This window comes from Sceloporus undulatus, chromosome 5 (genome assembly GCF_019175285.1).
Source record: "Sceloporus undulatus isolate JIND9_A2432 ecotype Alabama chromosome 5, SceUnd_v1.1, whole genome shotgun sequence".
Classification (NCBI taxonomy): domain Eukaryota; kingdom Metazoa; phylum Chordata; class Lepidosauria; order Squamata; family Phrynosomatidae; genus Sceloporus; species Sceloporus undulatus.
In genome coordinates this window covers 95564858-95588472 of record NC_056526.1, presented here as the reverse complement: position 1 = coordinate 95588472, position 23615 = coordinate 95564858, and the positions used below count along the sequence as shown (strand labels likewise).

General features: G+C 38.7%; 1 protein-coding gene across 4 annotated transcripts in view; it reads left to right on the top strand.

Annotated features, from left to right (window-relative positions):
• Window positions 1–23615, top strand: part of CC2D2A (coiled-coil and C2 domain containing 2A) — a 61218-nt gene that overhangs the window by 13782 nt on the left and 23821 nt on the right. For all 4 annotated transcript variants that reach the window (XM_042470570.1, XM_042470571.1, XM_042470573.1 and 1 more), the window contains exons 8-17: window positions 2677–2817; window positions 3517–3673; window positions 6020–6261; window positions 7849–8026; window positions 11475–11631; window positions 15793–15940; window positions 16821–16959; window positions 18271–18474; window positions 19838–19930; window positions 20708–20799. In XM_042470570.1, the coding sequence (XP_042326504.1) occupies window positions 2677–2817; window positions 3517–3673; window positions 6020–6261; window positions 7849–8026; window positions 11475–11631; window positions 15793–15940; window positions 16821–16959; window positions 18271–18474; window positions 19838–19930; window positions 20708–20799 (1551 nt within the window). The remainder of the gene's footprint in view (window positions 1–2676; window positions 2818–3516; window positions 3674–6019; window positions 6262–7848; window positions 8027–11474; window positions 11632–15792; window positions 15941–16820; window positions 16960–18270; window positions 18475–19837; window positions 19931–20707; window positions 20800–23615) is intronic.

Here is a 23615-nt window from a genome sequence, read left to right as displayed (position 1 = left end):
TACACCAACTTTGTTTCATGCACAAAATGATTTAAAATGTTGCATTTATGATACAATAAAATACTGAATTTATAATAAAAATATTATAAAATTATTTTCAGGCTATGTGTATAAGGTGTATATGAAACATAAATTAATTTTGTGTTTAGACTTGCTTCCATCTCCATGATACTGTATCTCATTTTGTACATATATGCAAATACAGTACAGATATTAAAATAAAAATAAAAATAAAAAACTCCAAAATCCAAAGTACTTCTGGACCCAAACATTTCAGATAAGGCAGACCCAATCTGTACCTCTGTATATAGTGGGGAAGAAGTGATGGGAAAGCCCCACTGAGTAAGTGGCCTTTTCCTTTCATGAGTTTAGATCCAAGTTTGGATTCATAGCCCCTCAGAGACATGGCTTCAGACAGCAGAAATGCAGTTCTCTGGGGTTTCACTGTGTTGTTAATTTGGCCAGAATAATCCTTTTTGTGTCTCTATTCACAAACAGATCATTAAATATTTGGAGATGAACAAATTGACATGCTATTTTTAGAAAAAACAATAATAAAATGACAAATTAATATATGGCTTTAGTAAGTATTTGTTCACAGTGTCACCAACAGTGCATTTTATGCGTGCTGGCTAACATACCCATGTGTATGAATTTCCAGCTCAAATTTAGCAGGACTTGCACATATTTTGGGCTGGATTGCAGCCATACCATTAACATGTTCTTCATCTTGTGTTTATAATGAATCTTATTTGTACTGGAGAGCTCAAGGGAAGAAACTAATTTCTGGCCAACTGTGGAGAATTAAACTAAGCAGACTGAAGGTGCATCCGTACTGCAAAAATAATCCAGGTTGAGACTACTTTAACTGCCATGGGTCAGTGCTATGGAATTTTGGGAAATGTAGTTTTGTGACACATGTAAATAGAGGCTGGATGGCCATCTGTCGGGGATGCTTTGATTTAGATTTCCTGCATGGCAGGGGGTTGGACTGGATGACCCTTGCGGTCTCTTCCAACTCTATGATTTTATGATTCTATGTAACCTTCTCTGTCAGAGAGTTCTGGTGCCACAACATGCTACAGTTCCCAAAATTCGGTAGCACTGAGACATAGCAGTTAAAGTGGTGTCAAACTGGATTATTCCTGCAGTGTGGATGCAGCCTGAGCTTCCAGTGTGATATAGTGGTTAGATAATCAGACTCAGAAAAGCAAGTTAAAATACCTGTTAGTCATAAAGCTGAGTGGATAACTCTTGTCCAATTGTACTTTTCTATCAAACCTTACTGAGAGTGCAATTTTAAAGATAAAATGGACAAAGGAGGGTAATGTGTGCCTTCTGATTTTGCAGGAACAGCAAATGTGGGGTAAAAATTGCCATAAATAAATAAATAAATAATCTTTTAAATCTTGAATTCTCTTACACTTTAGTTAGCTGTAGTACCCAACATTATTCAAAAGAACTGTTAGTGATTATTAATGATTACTCAGTTTCAGCTGATCTGGAGGATGCGTTTCTAACTCTGGGTGCTCAGATGTTCCTCATGTTGCACATCAGACGTAGTTGCACTGAGCATTCCCTTGCTCATTAATCACATCCTCTACTCATCAGATTCTGTTTGAATGGGAAAACCCTTGGGGGATCCCTCCCAAACCACCATCAACACTCCAAATTGAATTTTTTGTACACCATATAGCCTGCATGTTAAGTGAGAATATCCCAAAGATCCTCTGCAAATTTGGTGTAAATATGTCAGTTTACATGTGATGACAACCAAAGCAAGAGACAGAAACTTGGGCACAGTACAGACCGCCATTTTGTAGTGGCCTGGGTCCAATTGTAGGATTCTGGAGCGCACAGCATCTGCACGCTCTGGAACCCTAGCACATATGGATGACGCCATCTTTACATGACACCGTCCACATGGGGCACGCATGCATGACGCAAGCGAGGTGCCGTATCTGCACCTTTGGGCATTGCGCTTCCGTCATGGATATGTCACAGTGTGCCAATAGCGCACTGATGATGGCGTCAGTGCACACCAAGAAGAACCCAGTTTTTCTGGGTTCTTTTTGATCTGGAGGGATGCCGCGCGGTTTGGCTGTTGCTGCGTCCCTGCGGAGGAAAACTGGGTGCCTCCAGCCCACCTTTTGGGGGCAGTATATACCACGCCTTAATTTACTGGGCACTTCCAGTGGAAAGGCCAAATGAAAATACTGACAACAAATATTTTAAAGACCAAACTAGATATAAGACATATGTCTCTACACACCCACCCACCCACCTAATGCAGTTGCAGGGGTATTTGATTGGGCTAACCATTTTTCAAAGCAAAATGTCCTGTGTCCTGTACACATAGGGGGGAAAATTAAATCTACCTATTACTTCTTTTGTGAGAAGAATAACAGCTTGAGGAGGCAGTTTTTAGCAGGTAGACAGCTTACAGGAAAAGGATTAAACATATTTACACATTCACATGATTGTGCTCTGCCATGGTGACTGGCATTATTGCACTGGGGAGGGGGGATCTTGTTAGTTTTTCCCAGAAGTGCAGTTTGATTTAGATCATTATAAGTACAGTATTTAATATTGCTGACTAGAGCATTTGACATTTTATAATTTAGAATGATTAAATGTCCAGAATCATGTTCCCACTAATGATGTCTATATGCGCAGGCAGACAAGAAGACTTCGTGATGCTGAGCAGGAAAAAGATCGATCCTTGCTTAAGGCTATTATCAAAGTTTGGAAAGAAATCAAATCCCTGCGTGACTTTCAGAAGTTCACTAATACACCCTTGAAGCTCTACTTGAGGAAGTATGTTTTGAAAAATAATTACTTTGCTTAGCAGCAGCATGTCCACAATCACAGTTGATACAGGTTTGGTTCTTATTGAGATGGCACACTTCTGTAACCACTTCAGCCTGTAAACGGAACTAACATGATTTATTATTGTCACAGAGGATTTTAAAAACAAACAGCACAATCATTTCATACATTGTCTCCTCAATCCCATTTTTCTCTAGTAACCCAGCCAATAATACTGAAAACCACTTACAACAGTTCACCTCTTCAGTAATTTTTATCTGGCTAGAATTCTTTTCCTATATATTTTTCTAACTGCAGAGTTTTTGATCTAGGGGAACATTTAATCAGTTTACACACTATTTGAGTTGGTGCAGACCGAACATACCGTAAGGTTACAATTTCAATAAAAACTAGCTCAAATTATATTATATATATTATCTCTTTCAGCTATTCCTCCTGTGGTCCTTTCCAATTTAAGTGATTTTTGTCACTGATATAAAAAATGGCCAATTTTACCTGAAAATCTTTTTGTATGTGTGCACATAACATGAAAAGTAATGCAGTATACAATAATAACCTCCTCATTTGAAGAAACATTTGGAGTTCTTTGTTATGTTTTTCAGTGGAATTGGAAGACTAGCTTGAGGAATTCAAAGCCCTTTGATAAATAGTGTATAGTCTGCTGACAAATGGATTTTTTTTTTAAAGGGAGGAAGTTGACCAGAGGTTGGATGAAAAGGAATATGAGGCAGAAATTCAATCTGAAATAGCTGAACTGTTCGAAGAAAACAATGAAGACTATGAAAAGAACATGGAAAAATATAAACTTGAACTAAATGAATGGAAATCTTGGAAGAAGGCACAGGTTGATGAGTTAATATTGTTGTGTGTTTGAAAGTGTGTTTGATCGTTTTTCCCAATGACTTATCAATAAGACATGGCAATATAAAATGTGGGAATAGTGACAGTGCAAAGTGATCAGATGGCTATACCATATATACCCAACTGTATGTTGACCTCAGATATAAGTCAAGGGTAGGTTTGTGGGCCAAAATTAGGATTTTGATATGACCTGTGGATAGTTCGAGGGTAAAACCTAGGGGCATGTAACAAAGGATGTAAGGAATGAGACAAAGGAAAATGATTCCAAAGAACTTAGAACATTTCTGGTAGACATAACTGTTTGTGCTCATCCTAAAGGCTAGATGGATGAAAGAATAGAGGGGATCCATGCTTCTTTTTGGTGCTCCCAGGATGGACTAAGCTCTCACCTTTAACCACTCTATTCAGAGAAAGGGGGTGGCTATTGTTAAAGTACAGTACTTACACTGACCCATGGATAAGTTGATCCAGGGTTTTGGGTCAATTTTTTGACTAAAATTTCTAGACTTCTATATGAGTATATACAGGTGCCACAATAGCTAAAGTTCAGCAGTGTCCTAACAGATGGACTTAGACAGAGTAGTGTGGTAGAAGTCAGCTGTGATAGTCTGTTGCACCAATGAAGAGACCTAAGAGGGTCCAAAACACACTTCAGAAGTAATCCAGTTTGAGACCACTTTGACTGCCCTGGCTTAATGCTAGGGAATTCTGGGATGTGTAGTTTTTTGAGACATTTAGTCTCCTCTGTCAGAAAGCTCTGGTGCCACAATAAACTACAATTCCCAGGATTTCCTAGCAGTAACCCAGGACAGTTAAAGCGGTCTAAAACTGCATTATTTCTGCAGTGTGTTTTGGACCTAGGTCATGGTGCATAGAGTGGTCATCGGGATTTCAACCATTTAGCCACTACTAATCGTGTAAAGTCACTGCTAGTAACTACATTTAATTTCACTTTGACCCAGCTGTCTACATCCCCATCCCTAGCAGTGGGTACTGTATACACCATATTCCTGAAATTCTTGATAATGTTCCCATTAATCTGCTGTAAGAAAGCTGCAATCCGTGAAATCTCACACTGTAGTATACTATTTAGTCTTTAGACTGCCAAAGGACTCTTCACTCTTCTTCACAGTTCACCATCTAGACTGCCACTACAGCACACTCACAGTGGGATAAAATAAGTCGCTGTATTTTGTTGTTTTTTAATTCTATGGAGTAGGAGAGGAAGAAGGAACAAATCCCTGAAAAACTGAATGGATAGTGCATCCCTTGGTAGTGTGTGGTATTGTGCTGATGGAATGCTAGATCCGGGGCAGCATTTCCCTGGCAAATTCCATGTTTTTAATTCATGTTGAAAATAATTTTGTTGCCTGCTTCTTTTACTATTCTTTATCCTGTTATCCTGTTACAGTGGTACCCCGGGTTACGAAATTAATTCGTTCCGCGGTTAATTTCGTAACCCGAAATACCTTCGTAAGCCGAATTCCCATAGGCGCTAATGGAAAAATAGCTCTCTGCTGCCCTCCGGTGGCGGAAAATAGCGCCGCGGTTTTTTCGTAACCCGAAGAAACCTTCGTAAGCCGAAGCAATAAATCCCTATGGGATTTTTTCGTATCCCGAAAAATTCGTAACCCGGCGCATTCGTATCCCGGGGTACCACTCTCCTTGTTATTTTAATTTAATGTTTGGAATTACCTAGAGTTGGAATACAAAGGAATCTTTCTGCACCTTTGACACTAACTGTGTGAACAAAGTTGTAGCATGAGCTTTCAGAGACTTAATCATATGCATCTGAGGAATTAGACTGAAGCCTGAAACAGACAGCCTGCAAGGACCAGCTGGAGGCAGCTCCAACTGTGATCCTGCTGGAACCACAGCAACCGCATGGCCCATTCCTGAAGTGGGCCGCCATTGCAGTCCCAAACCAACAATGCCAGGAGTTGGATTTAATCTGTTCCTTTTTTATCTGGTCCAAAGGACCAGATCACAGTGCTGGAGTGGCTTTCATCTGCTTTGGGAGTGTGCATCATTTGAATGCCATATCCCCAAAGCAGCCAGAAGCCGCCTTATTTGGCCCATACATTTTGAGCCTGAGTGTACGAAAGCTCATTCTACAACTTCTTTCATACTGTTTCAAAAGTGCTAAAAGATCCCTTTGCATACTGATACTCCAGACTAACACAGCTGTGTCTCAGAATTCTGTTATGTTAGATATTTGGCATTTTAATTAGTTCAATTTGATCATTTCCAAGTTATGAGAAATATTGAATTGAACAGTATTGTTTATGTGTTTCTGATAGTGGAAAAAATAATTTTTTAATGCCCACAGAAGGCCAAGAAGAAAAAGAAGAAAAAATCAAATCAAAACCCAGCAGATGAAGAAGAACTAGAAGAATCTGAATGCTTAGATGAACCTGTGAAACCCATTCCTCCACCAGTGGTTGATAGACTGCAGATAGAACAGCAAGTTCGAGAGAAAGTTGCAGATATTAGAAGGAAACCAGGAGAGCCTGTTTTAGTTCCTGAACTGAGCCTAACGGGGAATATCACTCCTAATGAACTTTGTCCTAAGTGAGTTTGTAGTTCTAGTTTTTGTGAAAATAACAGATGAACTTTTTATTTATTTTGCCACTGTTCCATAAATCCCTGGAGGCTGTGAGTGAGTGAAGTTACTTTGAGTCTGCAATGTTTAAAATTTATTTATTTATTTATTGTATTTCTGTATCACCACCCAGCTCAGAAGAGCTCCCAAACTGAGACTCACCTATTTGGGATTAAGTCCATGGAACCCATTACTGTTCCTGCCTGAACCATGGTTCAGAGAAATGTTTGAACTTGGGTCTCCAAATCTAAGTGCAGCAAATCTAAGTAATTTGTTGATTACTTTTATAGTGCCTATGAAATCCTCCCACCATCATGTAGGAGAAACATGACTTCAATTCCAGTCTGTTATTTTAGCAACAATCAAAGATGCCAGAGAAAATTATCTTTTGTATGTTATTAATTCTGTGGCACTTGGGCCTTTCTGACAATTTTTAATGCCATGAGATTCTGTTTATCTTATGATCATGTTGAAAATTTGTTCAAACTTTTGTTCCATCTCATTAAATACAAAGCTGGGAACAGCAATTACCTTCAGTAAACATACTTTAAATGTTTGGGATTGGGGCTGGTAGATTCAGCCTTCAAGATCTCTTTGGGGAGATCTATCAACAATATATTATATGCCTCCAAGAACAAGGGAGTGAAAGTTATATTATCCTGGAGAGTCTCCAAAATAAATTTCTATGAAATGTATTGTCACGTTGCCTGGGATTTTAGTTGTTTTTAGAGCAAAGACTGAGTTCTTGCTTGTTCCTCTCAGACTGCTGGGTTCCTTTTTCTGTTCTGGATCAGATATTATAAGATGGCAAAAGACTGTGTGGTTAAGAGCAACAGTATACCCTTAAATCATCTTGAAAAAGTGAATGAACAGACATAGCAATATCAAAATGTGATTCTGACATTTTCATTATCTTCAGTGGAGCTAGTTTTGAAAGAGACCAAGATTAACATTAATGTTCCTATATAAATATAGCGCTCCCCTGGTGCTGCGTCCACACGATGCAGCGCCAAAGGAGCCCCGTATTTGTGGCTCCTTTTAGTGCCTGGAAAATCCAAATTGGGGCTGCGGAGTGCAGTTGTCGAGACCCCGATCTTGCCCCATACTTGTCCTGCTTCTTAGGAACCATACTTTTTCAACAAAATATATAGACCTAAAATTGAATAATCATAAACCCAAACTGCATGGACTTTATAGATGAACAAAAAATGTTAGCTGCACTATTTTGGCTTTCTTTAACCTGTACACTGTAACCAGCTATTGTGACCAGCACATACAGATCCTGGTGTCTTAAGAGACAGCGTGTGATCTGTCTTCTCTTCATGGTGGATAGAGGATGTTTCAGAGATAAGACAGGTTCAGCTGCTAGGTGGGCAGGCTGGAAAGGCACAGTATCCTTTTGATGGAAGAAAAAAATGTAGTGCACAGTATTATCTGAAAATGAGGTTTGCTTATTGGTCATATTTAAAGTCTTGTTCAGTACTCCGAAGTCTAAATATATTTTTTCAAGGAAATATATATGTTTTAAAGTAAGCATATTTTAACATCTTTTCTAGAGCTGAAATTTTAAGACGTGAAGATGTAAAGAAACGGTCTTTATTCATAAAAATTCTTTTCAATTCCAAAGAAGTGTCAAGGACAGTTTCGCGGCAAATATGCTCAGATTTCAGAATTCATTTTGGACAAATTTTCAACTTGCAAATATTCAATTGGCCAGAGAGTTTGAAACTACAGGTAGGATATGGTTCATTTTTAATAGGTCCATATGTATTGTTGTTTGTTTTTGTGTGCCTTCAAGTCATTTCCAACTTATTGCAACCCTAAGGTTGGATATTTTCTCCTTTTCAGAGGAGATTTGCCATTGCCTTCCTCTGAAGCTGAGAGCTAAGGTGACCCATTGGGTTTCATGGCTGAGTGGGGAATTGAACCCTGGTATCCAGTGTCAAACCACTACACCACCATGGCTCTCTCTCTACACACACACACACACACACACACACATTGTTATGAGTCTTCAAATCAGCTTAACTTATGGAAGTCCTGTAGAATGAGAGGCCTCCAAGAGAACCAATTATATTAACAGCCCAGCTGAAGTTTTGCAATCTCGGGACTATGGCTTCCTTGACTGCATTGTGCAGTTTTGGATTTACTTTTCACATCTGAGTATATCAGCAGCTGAATGTCCTTTTGGTTTGAATCCAGTTCTGTCTTTAGACACAGCACTCTCTGTAGGGTCTCTTTGCTATTATCTAGGTAGCTGGTTGAGTGCCTTCTTACCTGATAGTCTCCTCTTCCAGCATTATCTCTTGCTTCCTTTTGGATTGTCTCATCATAGTGTCTCCAAGGTAAAAGATATTCAGTAGTGGTTTACCAACACCTTTTGCACACTACTGACAAGAGTTAACTAACTATCTGAGAGTTGTCTCTGAGAGATCCTCTGTCAGTGTCAATCCCAATTACTGTTGCTGCCCAGTAATTTTCCATCCTGGTTTTCTGTGTTTCCCACACCATTAGAACTATTAGTTGTCTTCTGATGCATTCATTATTCCCCAGAGGATGGATGCATCTGAATTTCATTTCTCCACTTTGAGCATTCTCTGTAGTGTGAGCTTACAAGGTATAGGACTCTTGATACAAGCCAGTCTCCAGAAAGCTTTATTCTCAGCTACCCTGGCACTCTCAAATCCTCTCACCACATGAATATATATGCAGAGAGAGAGAGAGAGAGAGAGAGAGAGAGAGCAGTGTTGCATATCAACACATGTATGCACACTCAGAGCTGATGCTGTGGATGGTATCAAAAGTTGTGAAGAGGTCCTGGTTTTTGTCAGTCAGTCAGTCAGTCAGTCAGTCAAATTTTATTGCTTTAGGCCAAATGGCCATTGCATAAACAATGCCACAATAACAACAAAATATTCCATATCATATATCCAACATCAATTGTATGATTATACAGAAATTTACAATTTACAAAATTTAGCAATTAAAATTTAAAATTGTGTGTGTGTGTGTGTGTGTGTGTGTGTATAACTAATATATAGTTATTAAATGTAATTATCACCTTTACAACATATGGCCACCTCTGCTATATATTTCTTTCTGAATTTTTGGGCTGCTAAAGCATACAAAGGTACTCACCAGGTCACATATTTATTCATATCCACTAAGAGGTAGAAAACCACTTCTTGTGGGCTTTGGCAAGGACTAGTTTCAATTATGGGTGTCACAAATTGTTCCCTTAGTTCACTATATAATGGGCAATGCAATATGTAATGAAAAAGGTATTCTACTGTATAAGCTACTGTTTCTAAAAAGTGTCTCCTATCCTTCAGTGCCATTTTGCATTTCCAGAGTAGATTGCAATGAACAGTTAAAATAAAACAAACAAAATATAAAATATTATATCACAATGCCTAGATGCACTGATATATCACTTGCATCATCAGATCAGATCAGTAACATAAATGGTTTTAAATTAATCTTTTCCCAGTCCACCTTTATGCATACCCTAGTAGTGTGATCATTGGACACAGCAGTGTTTGGTGTTTTTGTTTTGGAGGCTTACCGTGGGTTAAACAATGGCAAAACACTCCAGAAGCACAAAGGTGTGTTAGCTGGTCATGCTTCTGAAGCATCACTGAAGCGTCCCCTCTCCTTTCCTGTCCTCAAAGCGTTCGTAGAGCAACCATTTCTTCAATAATGGGAACTTATGTTATGAAGAAATGGCTGCTCCATGAACGCTTTGCTGACAGGAGAGGAGAAGGGACACTTAAGTGATACTTCAGAAGCATGACCGGCTATCACACTTCGTGTGACCAGCTATCACATCTAAACTCAGTGATAATCTCCTTAAAAAGGATTAGTTGAAATCACATAGTTGCAGGAGATGGTGTCTTCTGCTACATGTTCTGTGATTAACATGAATGGAGATCTTCAGCATGAGAGCTGTGCTTTGTTATGTGCTAGTAAAATGTAAAATCAGGATATAACCTTCAGTAAAACTTTCTAGCTACATCAAACATTGGAGTCATTTATGTTCAGCATAAGTCTTTTCAGGGTGATGAAGTGTAACAAAACTATCATTCCTCACCATCACCACCATTTTAAAAATGTGATATGTTTGTAAGGTCTCCCTCAATAATGCACTCTTCTAAACTTTGTGATGCTGGGGCTTTATTAAGCACTTTTTCCACAGTGGTGAAAGTGAATTTTCCAGAAAACGATGTCCACGTTCATTTGGGCTTTATTTTCCTCCTCTTAGCAGTCTTAGGGAGGAAAGCCTCAACTGCTCCTAGTTGTAGATATTCTCAGACTTTAAAGTCTGAGATCCCCTGGAATCTTTGCCCATACTGACAGTGGCAAGTTCTGTTAGATGTCTGAATCACACCACTTCAGCAGGTGGGGCCTTATGTGATATTGAATGCCCTTCTCATACAAAAATTCCCTCAAGATAGAAAATTAGATGTCAGAAAGATGTGCTTTAGCCTAGGCTGCATACACATGCATACACATGAATATTCTCTCTCTCTGACATACACGTTCACACTCACATTCTTTCACTTACTTTTATACAGCCTTTATAGGTACTCATACCAGGTGCTATTGTTTCTCTTGTGAAAGTTTGTCTTCCTTCTTGTTGTTATGTGCTTTCAAGTCATTTCAGATTTATGGGGTTTTCTTGGCAAGGTTTGTTCAGAGGCCCTGGCCTTTCTCTGAGACTAAGAGCATGTGACTTGTCCAGGTTCATCCAGTGAATTTCCATGGCTAGGTGGGGATTTGAACCCTGGTCTCAAGAGACCAGTGCTCAAGCCACTACACCACACTGTCTCTCTTGTTACCCTTCTTGCCTACCAACAGTATCTAGTCACATACTGCCTACAGCTCAAGAAAAAGTGAATGCAAATTTCCTGGGTAACTTGATTTGAGACTGTCTCCCCTTTCCAGTCCCATGCAACTTTGTGTCTGCTATGTGACAACATCTGCTAACATTACACATGTTTGTAGTTACAAGTGGGCAGCGCTGCTTTCTGCTGATAGAAGATCACATCCTCCAGCCCCTGAATATATGTAATTTTGAAAACTGAGTTTCAAGTTGTCAGAAGATGTTATGTCAATTTACTGTAAGACCACAAAATGACCCACAGTGTGAAAATAAAAACCATGTTCTACTCTTTGCTTGCAGCTATATGAAACAGTGGGACTAAGCACTGCTAACTTGTTAATGGAAGTATTTATACCAATCCCTGAGACGACAGTACTAACAGGGAGAGCTACAATCGAAGAAATAGAATTCAGCAGTGACCAGCGTGTGATGTTGGACCATGAAGGAGTGGGGAGTGGTACAGATCCATTACTAAATTTATTTTTATGTCTAAGAATTTAACATTTGCCTGTTCAATTGTAATAGTGGATAGATTTCTGGGCATAGATTGTGAGGACCTAGGTGCAAATGGCCACTCAGTTGCTGGCTAACCTCATTCTCTTAGCCTAAGAAGGTTAATTTAAAGGTTTGAAAAGGGGTGTCAAGGTATATACACCATGACCCCCTTGAGTAACTGCAGTTAAAATAAATAACATTATTATTTTAACATTATTTATTAACCGATTTCATTTCTTATTTTCTCCAGAGAATATAGGTGGTACAAATGTTTGTTTTCCCCATTTGAACTTCACAAAAGTTCCATAAAATAGATAAGATTACAAATCAGGGCAAGCCCAAAATCATCCAATTAATGTAACTGAAGAGTATAGAAATCCATCTCACATCCAATATATTGACCATTACACTAGCTCTCTGTTTTGTGTGACTATCTATCTATAATTATATATACAGTGGTACCTCGGGATACGAAATACCCAGGTTACGAAATTTTCGGGATACGAAAAAATCCCATAGGGAATTATTGTTTCGGGTTACGAATGTTTTTTCGGGTTACGAAAAAACTTTTGGTGCTTTTTTCGGCTTTTTCGCACGGAATCGCGGCTTTTCCCCATTAGCGCCTATGGCAATTCGGCTTACGAAGGCTTTTCGGGTTACAAACGGTGCCACGGAACGAATTAATTTCGTAACCCGAGGCACCACTGTACTCTGGTTTCAGAACTTATTTTTTAATATTGGCACAAACCAGCTAGTTGCATGTTGAATAAACAGTTTCATATTCAATTATTTTGATTTTTCACAAGATTAAAATATAGGAAAATATTTTAGGTTTTATTTGAAACATATTCCAGTTTTTGTAGTTATTTTTCCTGTAATGATAAACATTGAGAAGGCATTTTCACTTTACATTGTTCTTTATTTTATATGAAACAGATTTGGACTTTCCAGTCTGTTCAGGATGCCTGAAATTTTGGAAAATGTACAGCAATAAACATATTTTTTTTTGAAAATTTTTAAGTATAAATTTGATAATAGAACATCATCCGGTGCTATTATTTAGTGTGGTGAAATCTGGGGTCACCATATGTCACCTGAATTGGCATTTGTCAAGAACCGGAAAATACTAGTAAGAATTGCAGTCATACACCTTATGTAGTATGCATGCTCAAAACAGATAATGTACCTGTTGACACCTGTCTTTATTTATATTTTTTCAGTTATAAGAGTACATTAATTTAAAAGTTTGGGAGATCTGGTTTGCAGGAACATAAGAGACCCACTTGGTCAGACTAAAGGTCCAATATCATGTTTCCCACATTGTCCAGTCTGATGCTTTTGTGAGGAGCATAGCTTGGAGCTATTTTACCCTCTTGTTGCTCCCCAGCAACTTGATTTCAGTGATCAGCAGAATCAGCCCTGGTGATCAGTGAGGTGACAGATATGGCAGCCAAGTCACCCTCAGTAGCAATATTAGTAGCAGATTTCAATGACTTATTATCTATGAAACAGAGTTTGGAAGTCACCTTTTTGGAATGCAACTCCCTTGGCTGGCAACTGTAGACCAAAAATGGAACATTTCAAAAGTTCCTCATGTATTTCATGAAGTATCCCCATACCCCTTATGAGTAATAGCCCTTAACAAATCTCCCTGAAATTCCACTATGTTAGTGACCATCATCGTATTTTGTATCAGGAAATTCTGTAAAGTAATTATGCATTGTGAGAAGAAACCCTTTCTTTTATCTAATTTGAATCTGATGTCAATCAGTTTACTTGCTGACTGAGCTTTAGTTCTCTCAGAGTAATTAAAATGGCTCTTTTCTCACTTTCTGTGCAGCATATATAATTCTTTAAGTCTCAGGAGTTCTTTCTAAATTAAAAATACACAGATACTTTGACCTAACCATGTTTCAACCACCTAATTTTTTTTTCTTGCTCTTTTCTGAAAATACGTATTATGCTCCACAACAGCATTTTTTTTAGCAGAGGGAACCAGAACTGCATATGGTATTCCAGCTGTAATTGCAGTATAGATATGTGTCCCTTTAATAATTTCCAGCAAAAAAACATATTGCTTAGTTAAGTCACCTTTAAATGTGGTTTCACATGAAGTCTGAATTAAGCATTTGTTTATTGGACTGGTTTTATTCTTTTTTATTACTGATATGGTTTTATATTTATTTATAAGATGAAGTGGGGTTTTATTGGTTAATAAAAATGTATTTGTTTATTTGTTTGTTTTATATCTTGCCTTCCTCCCAAAATGGAACCCAAACTGGCTTACAATATAATTTAAAATAAAACTAAACAATATGTAGTGCAAAAAATAAATAAAAGCATGAAGCAATCAATACATTTAAAGAATTGATTTAAAACAATTTAAACCACATTCCACACTCATTAGCACATACAGTCGGCCCTTCTTATACAAGGAATTTTTATACACGGATTCAAGCATCCACGGTTTGAAAATGTTCAAAGAAGTATAAATTTCAAATATCAAACCTTGATTTTCCATTTTTATAAGGGACACCATTTTCTTATGTCATTATATTTAATGGGACTTGAGCATACACGGATTTTGTTATCCGCGGGGGATCTTGGAACCAAACCCCAGCGTATAACAAGGGTCTACTGTATTTAAAAATGCAAGACACCTACTGAACATCTTTCAGGCCAACCAGTTAAAGAATGAAGCTCTATTTTGAGTGCCAGTAATAAGAGAGCGGGGGGGGGGGGGTTCCCAGGGGTGGGAGGGCCAGCATATCGATGTTGCCGCTATAGCCACTATTTCCCATGTCTTCAACAGACAAGATTGTTAGAATGGTGGAACAGCAAGAAAGCTCTTCCCTGTAAGATTGGACCAGGAAAACACTATGCTTTCCTGGCCCCAGTGCTCACCTGAGTTGGTCCTTGGGTCAGCGGGGGGAGTGGTGGTGGTGCAGGGGGGCTGTTCACACACCTGTCTCTGCACTGACCTGTGACCAGTGTGCCCTCCTTATCTTGCCTCGCCCTTGATTACATTCAGAAGCCCCCCCCCCCACACACACACATACACATTGCTGTGTCTGACACAGAGATGGGGCAGCTGGCCATGTGGTACAGCCAGGCTCATTGTTTCTCCGAAGATTATCACACCAGTGATTAAGCGCTGGTAAATTGCCTCTAAAAGGTTCAGGAAGCACACATGTGTGAAAGCCTGGCGTGTTTCCTCAAGGTCAGGGAATCATCGGCTCCCCTCCAGCATCACTGACTCGTTCAAGGAGAGGGAATTTCTTCTAAACTGAAATTTTGCATTCAGAGGAAATTCCCTCTCCTTGAACGATTCAGTGATGCTGGAGGGGAGCTCATGATTCCCTGACCTTGAGGAAGTGTGCCAGGCTTTCACACACATGTGCTTCCTCAACGTTTTAGAGGCAAGTTACCAGTGCTTACCCCACGGTAAACGTTGGTTTGATAATCTTCAGTGTCAGATGTGGTGATGGTGGAGGGGAGGGAAGCTTCTGAGTCAAGTAATGGCACAGGAAGGTAAGGAGTGTTTACAGGAGTTTATAAGAAACCCAAAATCAGGGTATTTTACCCTGGGATAAAGGCTATTTATCCTAGGATTGGGCTGGATCCACATCTGGTCTGGCAGGATTGGACCCAGTCCTACCTCAGGGGTTTTGGACTGCATTGTCTGACCTAAATGACACAAAGGTGGGGAAGGGGGGAACCTAGTCCTTTTGTCCCATGCAGACAATCCCTAAAGAGCATAAGATAGGAGGTAAAAATAGTAAAGTCAAAGCAGTTTGTTCACACAAGTTCTGACATATAACAGAATCACCATTTATTTCTGTATAGTGATTGGTTCAGATGTAACAAGAAAACATGGTTTATTGTTGCATTCTGAGTTAACGCTGTCTCAGTTTGATATCTGGCAAACTGTATTTTGAATAAATCTCTAGTTTATTCACAGAGCAATAAACTCTGATCTGCTGCTACCAGAAATTCTGAAATTTTCTGTTATGCTTAAAAAGTAGTGGGAACTACACATTTTTGAGGCTTTTGCTATTTCAGCAACAAACCATGGTTTGTGTCACATCTAAATAGGGCTAATATGTTTCAACTCTTACTTCAGGTGTACCATTTTCATTTGAAGCCGATGGTAGTAATAAAATAATTTTAATGACATCTGGGAAAGTGTCCTGCTGTGTCTCCTGGGCAGTTGGAGAAAATGGGATACCTTTGATTCCTCCAGTGTCACAGAAGAATTCTGGAGTCACAAGGTAATGAACATTAACAAGCATTTGATAAGTCTTTTGGTATCTTGCTTAAATATACTATTCTAATGACAAGAAATTTTATTAAAAATTATGAATGTTATTATAAACTTGAGGTAACCTTAATTAAACAAGTAAAAGGAGCGCATATCCTGTCATTACCTGTAAAATAACATGTCATTATTTATTATATTACATTTTTGTCCTGTATTTCCTTCAGGGAGCTCAAGATAGCATACAGACATGGTTTCTACATAGCTCTTTTTCGGGTGCTGAGCAGACTCCCTCCTTAACTTCTGTAGCTTTCCTGTATAGCCTGTCTTAAAAGTATCCCTGAGGAGAGTAGTCCCATTCATATAGACTCCTTTTGTGGTATTCTTAAGATCCATAAAATAAAGCGCCACATCTTTTCATTTGGCCAGAGTAGGATCTGCCAGCCTGCTAAAGATAACCTCCTCATACTCCTCATCTTACTAACATCTCTAATTTTTCTCCTGTCTGGTGAAGAAGCCAGTGGAGCTTCAAAAGCTTGCAACAAATATATTGTGCATTTTGGTTGGACATTAAAAGTATCACTCTTTGGTTAAGATGTGGTCTGATGTCCTGAGACCACATCTAGTATGTATGCTGCAGAACTCAGATCAAAGCAAAAAGAGTACTCCAAAGAGAGATGAGATTAACACCCACAACAATTCAGTACAGTGAGATGTAAAGGTGGATGCATATTTTGTATCTGCAAAGACAGACCAAAACTTTTTGAAGTGTGCAACATATTGGAGTCTATACATAGGAGAAAAACACATTACACAAGAGTAACTATCAGTTTTCTATCTCCATTTAGATTTCTTTTAACCACACATTTTCATGTTATTTGTCACAATTACAGCGCTCTAAAAAATATTGATGCCATTGCATCAATTGGCACTTCAGGGTTAACTGACATGAAGAAACTAGCCAAATGGGTGGCAGACACCAAGCTTGATCCAAATGATCCAAGCAATGCAGCCTTGATGCAGCTGATTATGGTAAGATAGCTCTGTCAGGTATGGCAGTTAAACCCCACATTTGCAAAGCTCCTTGTTTATAAAGCTTTCAGAAAGACTCTTCTAATATTTTTGTGTGTGGTTGGATATTCATAGATTTGCATGTGGAATGTACCAAGTGGAGTAATATAATGTAGTGAAATATAATATGGATATGGGGTGTGATATAGTGAGCACAATGTTGCTGGTTTTTCATATGATTCCCATTCACTTATAATACATTTTAGATGCATGTGTTAATTGTTGCTGTTGTGTGTCTTCAGGTAATTTCCAATTTATAGCAACCCAAAAGTGAATAGGGTTTTCTTGGCAAGAAGCCCTGGCAGTGCAGTGGTTAAATGCCTATACTGCAGCCACTCCTCACAAAGGTGGTGAATTCAGTACTAGCCAGGGGCTCAAGCTCTACTCAGCCTGGCATCCTTCCATAGGTCGCTAATAGTACCCAGCTTGTTGGGGGCAATTGGCTTACACATTGTAAACCACTTAGGGGGTGCTTAAGTGTACTGCTAAGCGGTATAGAAATGTACTTGTTTGCTACTGCTATTTGTTCAGAGGAGGTTTGCCATCTCCTTCCCCTGAGGCTGAAAGTATGTGAGTTGTCCAGTGTCACCCAGTGGGTTTTGTGGCTAAAGTGAAAATCAAACCCTGGTCTGCAGAGTCATAGTCCAGCATTCAAACCACTACGCCATGCTGACTCTCACATGTGTTAATTAGACCATGAATAATATAGCAATGGCATATTGCTTTTATGCATTGCAGATCTCTATTCTTCTTATGATTCCCAATTAGATACTGTACTGTATATTTTTCTGCATCAAAGTCAGTACAGTAAGCCCTCTGTATCCACAGATTTCTTATCCATGGATTCAACCATCCACAGCTTGCAAATAGTTTTTAAAATATATACATTCCAAAAAACATACCTTGATTTTACCATTTTATATAAGGGACCCTGTTTTACTATACCATTGTATTTAATGAGACTGGAGCATCCATGGATTTTGATGTCCAAGGGGTGTCCTGAAACCAAACTCCAGTAGATACCAAGGGTCCACTGTATTATGTTTAGGCCTTCATTCTCTAGATATAGATTTTGCAATCTACAAATGGATGAAAATTGTGTAGGTCCTTAGTTGGAACTAATTTTGTGGGGGTAGGGTAGAGTCCTCTGACCACAACACCCTCCTTGCATTTGGATAGCAGGTTGATGATTCCTAATGTAGTTGGTCGCTGCTTTCCTAATGCAGAGGCTGTGAAGATACTGCATTCTATACTTTTACATTTTTTGTTTAGGTTGCTACAAGTGGTGATGCGTCCGTTCCTGATTTCTTCAGACTAGAGCAATTGCAACAAGAATTCAACTTTGTTTCTGATGAAGAGTTTAACAGATCCAAAAGATTCCGACTTCTAGAGCTCAGAAATAGTGAAGTGGCTGAGTTTCGAAATTATAAGTGTGTTCCATTACTGGAAAGAGAAATTAATGAAAAAATTTTCCTGGTAGGAAGTAATCTAGAATCATCGTGATTAAACTGCATGCTATCATGTTGTCTTTCTCATTCTTTTAAAACTGCTTCTTCACATTATTATTATTATTATTATTATTATTATTATTATTATTATTATTTAAAAAAAGGACATTTATATGGTGACTTTCAATTTTCTTTTCTCTATTAAAAATGGGATCCATGCAGACTCCAGCAGATTCTGGGGTTGCAAGGTTGGCCCCGGATTCCTGGATTTTGCCCATCCCTGCTGTAGATGATTCACAGCGAGGGCCTTTAGGTGCTTTTATTTTACAGTATTTAAAAAATAAATAAAGCTAAAGTGGATAGCATGGTGTGGAGAAAAAAAATAGGGGTGAGCTTTTCTTTCTGAATCCAGGATCAGCAACTGAAGCTTATTTGTGAGAGATTCAGGACTTCCTTCACGAAAAGGAGTAACTTCTTTGTTCAGTGTGTTGCCAGTCTGAAGAATTTACTACTGGAACCTTGTAGTAAGGTGTCAAACTGAGGCTTTAAAAGGAGCTTAAATACACTTATAATTACTGTATTTTTACTTCAAGTACTGAAGGCAGTGTGCCTTTCAAAATACTAGTTTCTGGGGAAAGTAACCATGTCTGTTGCAGTAACGTCTTACTTGTGGGATTCCCATAGTAAGCTTTTCTTTTGGGGCTTTGGCCAGATCCAGTATGGCTCTTCTTAGAGTGTAATGTATATACTGTACACTGAAAGGGTCTCAGGACCTACATGTTATATACTTTTTGATCATCTTCTTTGGTTGAATCTTCAAATTCTTAATTTTTTACAGGTTATGATGCCTCCACTCACACTCATTTGAATCTTACAGTCTGTATGTACTCATATAAAGGAATTGTTTTAAACACCACACAGCAAAACTCATCACCAGCATAAGCTTTATTGTCTAATATATGGGACCAACAAAAAAGACACTTTTCTGCCCTTTTGTCCTACTTGCTACATTTGTTTTTCTTCGAAGTGACAGATGTAGAAAGTTTGAAAACTTTTGTGGGGATTCTGGTTACTCTCATTAAAAGCAAGAGATAAAATAATGGGATGAAAATTAAAGGTGTTATCTACAGTTAAATGTTTATAGATTGCTTGTCTGCTACAAGGCACCTGAAGTGGTATGGAGCAGTGATTTGCAGACTGTCCAGTCTGGAGGACCAGCAGTTATTGTTTGCTATCATGACACTAAAAATGAGCACATTGGGATATAATTGTTTCTTCTTTTTCTGGAAGCTTGCCAGAGACTCACAGCTACTTGTTCAGGGACCAACACTTTGAATAACACTGGTATAGATCATTTAAAGAAGACATGTTTGTTGACATTTTCCTTCTAGGACTATGAGAAAAGATTGCGTGAGAAAGATGTAGTTGATACCAAAGATCACCTGGATGCACATAGAGCATTAGTTGCAAAGTACCTCCAAAAGGTAAGAACTAAAAGAGAATAATGTCAGCAAATTGGATCAGCAAATGGCTAACCTAATTTGGTGACATAGCTGTAAGGTTCCATGTTGTGTATGTTAAATCATAGCCTGTAGCAGTCTTTGGCACCTTACATCTTATGCCACCAATCCCCTGGTATCTTAGCAAGACAGGGGAAGTAATGGCTGAACTATACAAGTTAACAGAGCTTTTGCATCAAATGTGCAGGTTTTCAAAAATGTCAATTTCATGGATTGTGATCAAAGCTGGAGAATGAGAAATTTAATCTTTTCTTCCTCCTTTACTCTTGAGGAAAATCTCTCTTCTGAAGAAAGTATTTGGTTTAGTAAGAAATTCCAGCTTTTGCTGCAGTGATGTGCTCCCTGTTTTTTGCTATTTTGCTTGTTATATCTGTTCTCTTTTACCAATGGCTCTATATGTATGCTGCTTTTGAGAAATTCTATTGTCTAGAAGTTACCCTAAAAGTTTAAATTCCAAATAGCACCTGCATAAATGTTAGCATACTTAATGCTGGGGAGAATGTATAAAACAGGATGTATAAAACAGTTATAGAGTGAAAATGTGTGAAGATATGAAACTAGCTGAAAAGCCAGATATTTGCTTTGAAATGAGAAAGCATAGCCTACAGTATTTGTCCTAACTTGTTGAACAGTAAGCTAGGATCCGCAGAAATGAAGAAGAATGACTGCATTTGGTTCGCTAGTTGTCATATGGGTTTAGTTATTTCATATTCAAAGTAAACATGGAAATTTATTTTTCAGGTTCGGGAGTCAGTAATTAACCGATTCCTGGTTGCCAAGCATCATTTTCTCCATTCTGATCTGGTCAATGAAGATGAAATCCCCACTCTTGGGTAAGGAAGCTAATGTACAAAAGGATCAAAATCATATTGGAGACAACTATATTTCTTCATTATTCTTGAATGTTTAGTTTACAAGCTATATTCATCTTTAATTCCCTTTTAAAACGATAGAAGAGAATTAAAGATGAAAGCAGCCTGAGGAAAATGGAGATTAACCACTCAAGAATAAGAGTGGGCTTTTCCAGCTATTTTAGATACCTTTGCAAGGAAGTAAAGTTTAACTGTTGTTTGCATATTTAAAATAATATAGCTTCCAAAGATCATTAACTTCTAATATCCCATCAAAGAGACTTTTTTGGTAAGCACTTAATGTTTTTTAAATGTTTTCTGAAAGCAAATCATTAGTTACATGTTGAAAAGTAGTGTAAAACATATAGTGAAACATAAGTAGAAATCAGTCAGTGTGATGCTGTATCCCTTGAAGCTGCTTAACTGAGAAAAACAGGCAGAAATTGGATGGAGAGCAGCCTTGGCCCAGTTTTTTCTGCCTCATCTGCAACTGGCACAACTCCTGTATGCTTATCCCATGAATGTTTTAAAATGGCTTACTATCATCATCATCATCATCATTTGTATCCCACTTTTACATCCCACTTTTTCCCCAAGATGTGGACTCAAATTATGTTAAAAAGTAAAGTGATTACAAGATAATGTTAAACATTCAAAAAGTCAATCTAAAATAGAACAATTGAACATATCAAAACAATGTAAGACATGCACTTTAAAAAGATTTTTTAAACAAATTAAAACAATACAATGCCATTTATATATTTATTTGGTTATTTCCCACCTTTCTCCCAAAATGGGATCCAAGGTGGCTTATAATCCTTCCCTTAAAAGTCTGTATGGCATGGTGATGATGACATTGCCAAATCTCTTAAACCCCTTTACACTGTGTGCCACCACTGCCACCAATTATGTATGGAGACCCTCGAACTCAGATCTCTCACAAATGACTCCCACACTGGAACTTCCTTCAAATGCCAGCACTCTGAGGTTTAAAATACCCACAACTTGGTACCAATTGTCAATCAATAACTACAGTACACACCCACTGTCTGAAGTGTCCTAAATAATAAAGAGTCTTTTCTCTCTTGGTAGAGTGTTAAATGTTTGGTAGCGTGTATGATGTTATCTTTAAAAACACTTCAGGCAACTTCTTGTTGAAATAAAGAAAATAACTTTATTTACAAACAAAGCTGATTATTGTATCTTTCTTAGTGGATGTTATTTAAGCTTGTTACTGTGTATGAACGGCTTCAGTCATTACAAATCTTATCACTTTCTCTCACTTTACACAATGTACATTTCCTTTCACTCTTGGTTCAACAGAACCTATAACCAACTTCTTTAGATGTTAACTTTTCAAGTTATCTGTTACCCTAACAGTAACTATAGCTGAACTTCCCCATCTTAACTACTTTTAATTTCATCCCCTCCTCAGGCAGCTCCTAATAATTTCCATAGCCTTCCTAGCTGTAATCCCACTGGGTATCCACACACACTTTAATTCTGCACTTCTCTTACCCCAAAATTAGGGAACTAAACCCCTTCAAACTACACCTCATGGCAGTCCCACTCAGCCTCCTTGGCTGTTAACCCCACAGAATAAAATGACACACTCCTCTGAAACATGGCTCCTCCGCGATATTTATACTCACTCCTGGGAGCATCCCCCACTTTTCTCTAGCTTAACCCCCATTAGCTGATCCCAGCACTCTGAACTGTATGTTTTCTCCACAGCCTGATATAATAATAATAATAATAATAATAATAATAATAATAATAATTTTAAAAAGAAAAAAACAAGGAGGGGCCATTCTATCTGCCCTAGGGAAGGAGTTCCAAAGTATAGAGGCAGCCACCAAAAAGGCCCTCTTTCACATGACCACCAATTAGGCAGAAGGAGAGAATTTTCCTGAGGATCTGAGGACCTGGGCAGGCTCTTACAGTCTGCCACTTAGCTTAGACCTAAGCCATATAGGGTTTTATTGGTGAGAGCCAGCATTATGGCCCATTCTGCACGGGCCTTTGTGCCACCGCGCCACATGCTAGGGGTTGGCCGAGGACCTAACGTCCATACCAGCCTCACCCCTAGCACGTGACAAGGGCGTAAAAATGGCGGTGCCCTATACACATGGGCACCGCCATTTTTACGTGCTGGACGCTTAGCGTCCACACGTCGCCCTTGCCTTGTGACGTCACGAGTGCGCCATTTGTGCACTCATGCGTCGCAAGCGCGGCGCAAAAAGAAGCCGCTTTTTGCGGCTTCTTTTTCCGCCGCCAGAAAGCCTCCCCGTTTGGAGGAGGCTACAGCTTCCTGGCGGCGGAAATGGAGGCGGTGGCAGACTGCCACTTTCAGGCGGTCTGTAACGCGCCTTTGAGTTGTGCCTGAAAACAGACTGGTAACCAGTGTAGCTGTTGGAATTGGGGAATTGTATGAGCCATGTAACCTGAATCAGTTGTTTTACTTCTGTCATATCAGCCTAAATAGTACCATCTGCTGGACGCTTGAAAGACAACCGAAACCATTTATGCTGCAGAACTCTGAAGCTGTCTGTATTTTATTCAAGACATTCATCTCTAATTTAAGCCATTTTCATTAAACATTTAAAAGCTCTTAAAGAGATTGTTATACCTGTGACTGAAAGCACATGCGTATGCTGAAAGAATGATAATAATAGTGCTAGTAGTAGTATGTCATTTAGTTACATGTGTAGTCATGAGCCTAAGAGATTTTAACATGGCATCTTACAGGGTAATAGTCTTGTCAACACTTACCTGGAAGTGAGTGCAATTAAACTCAA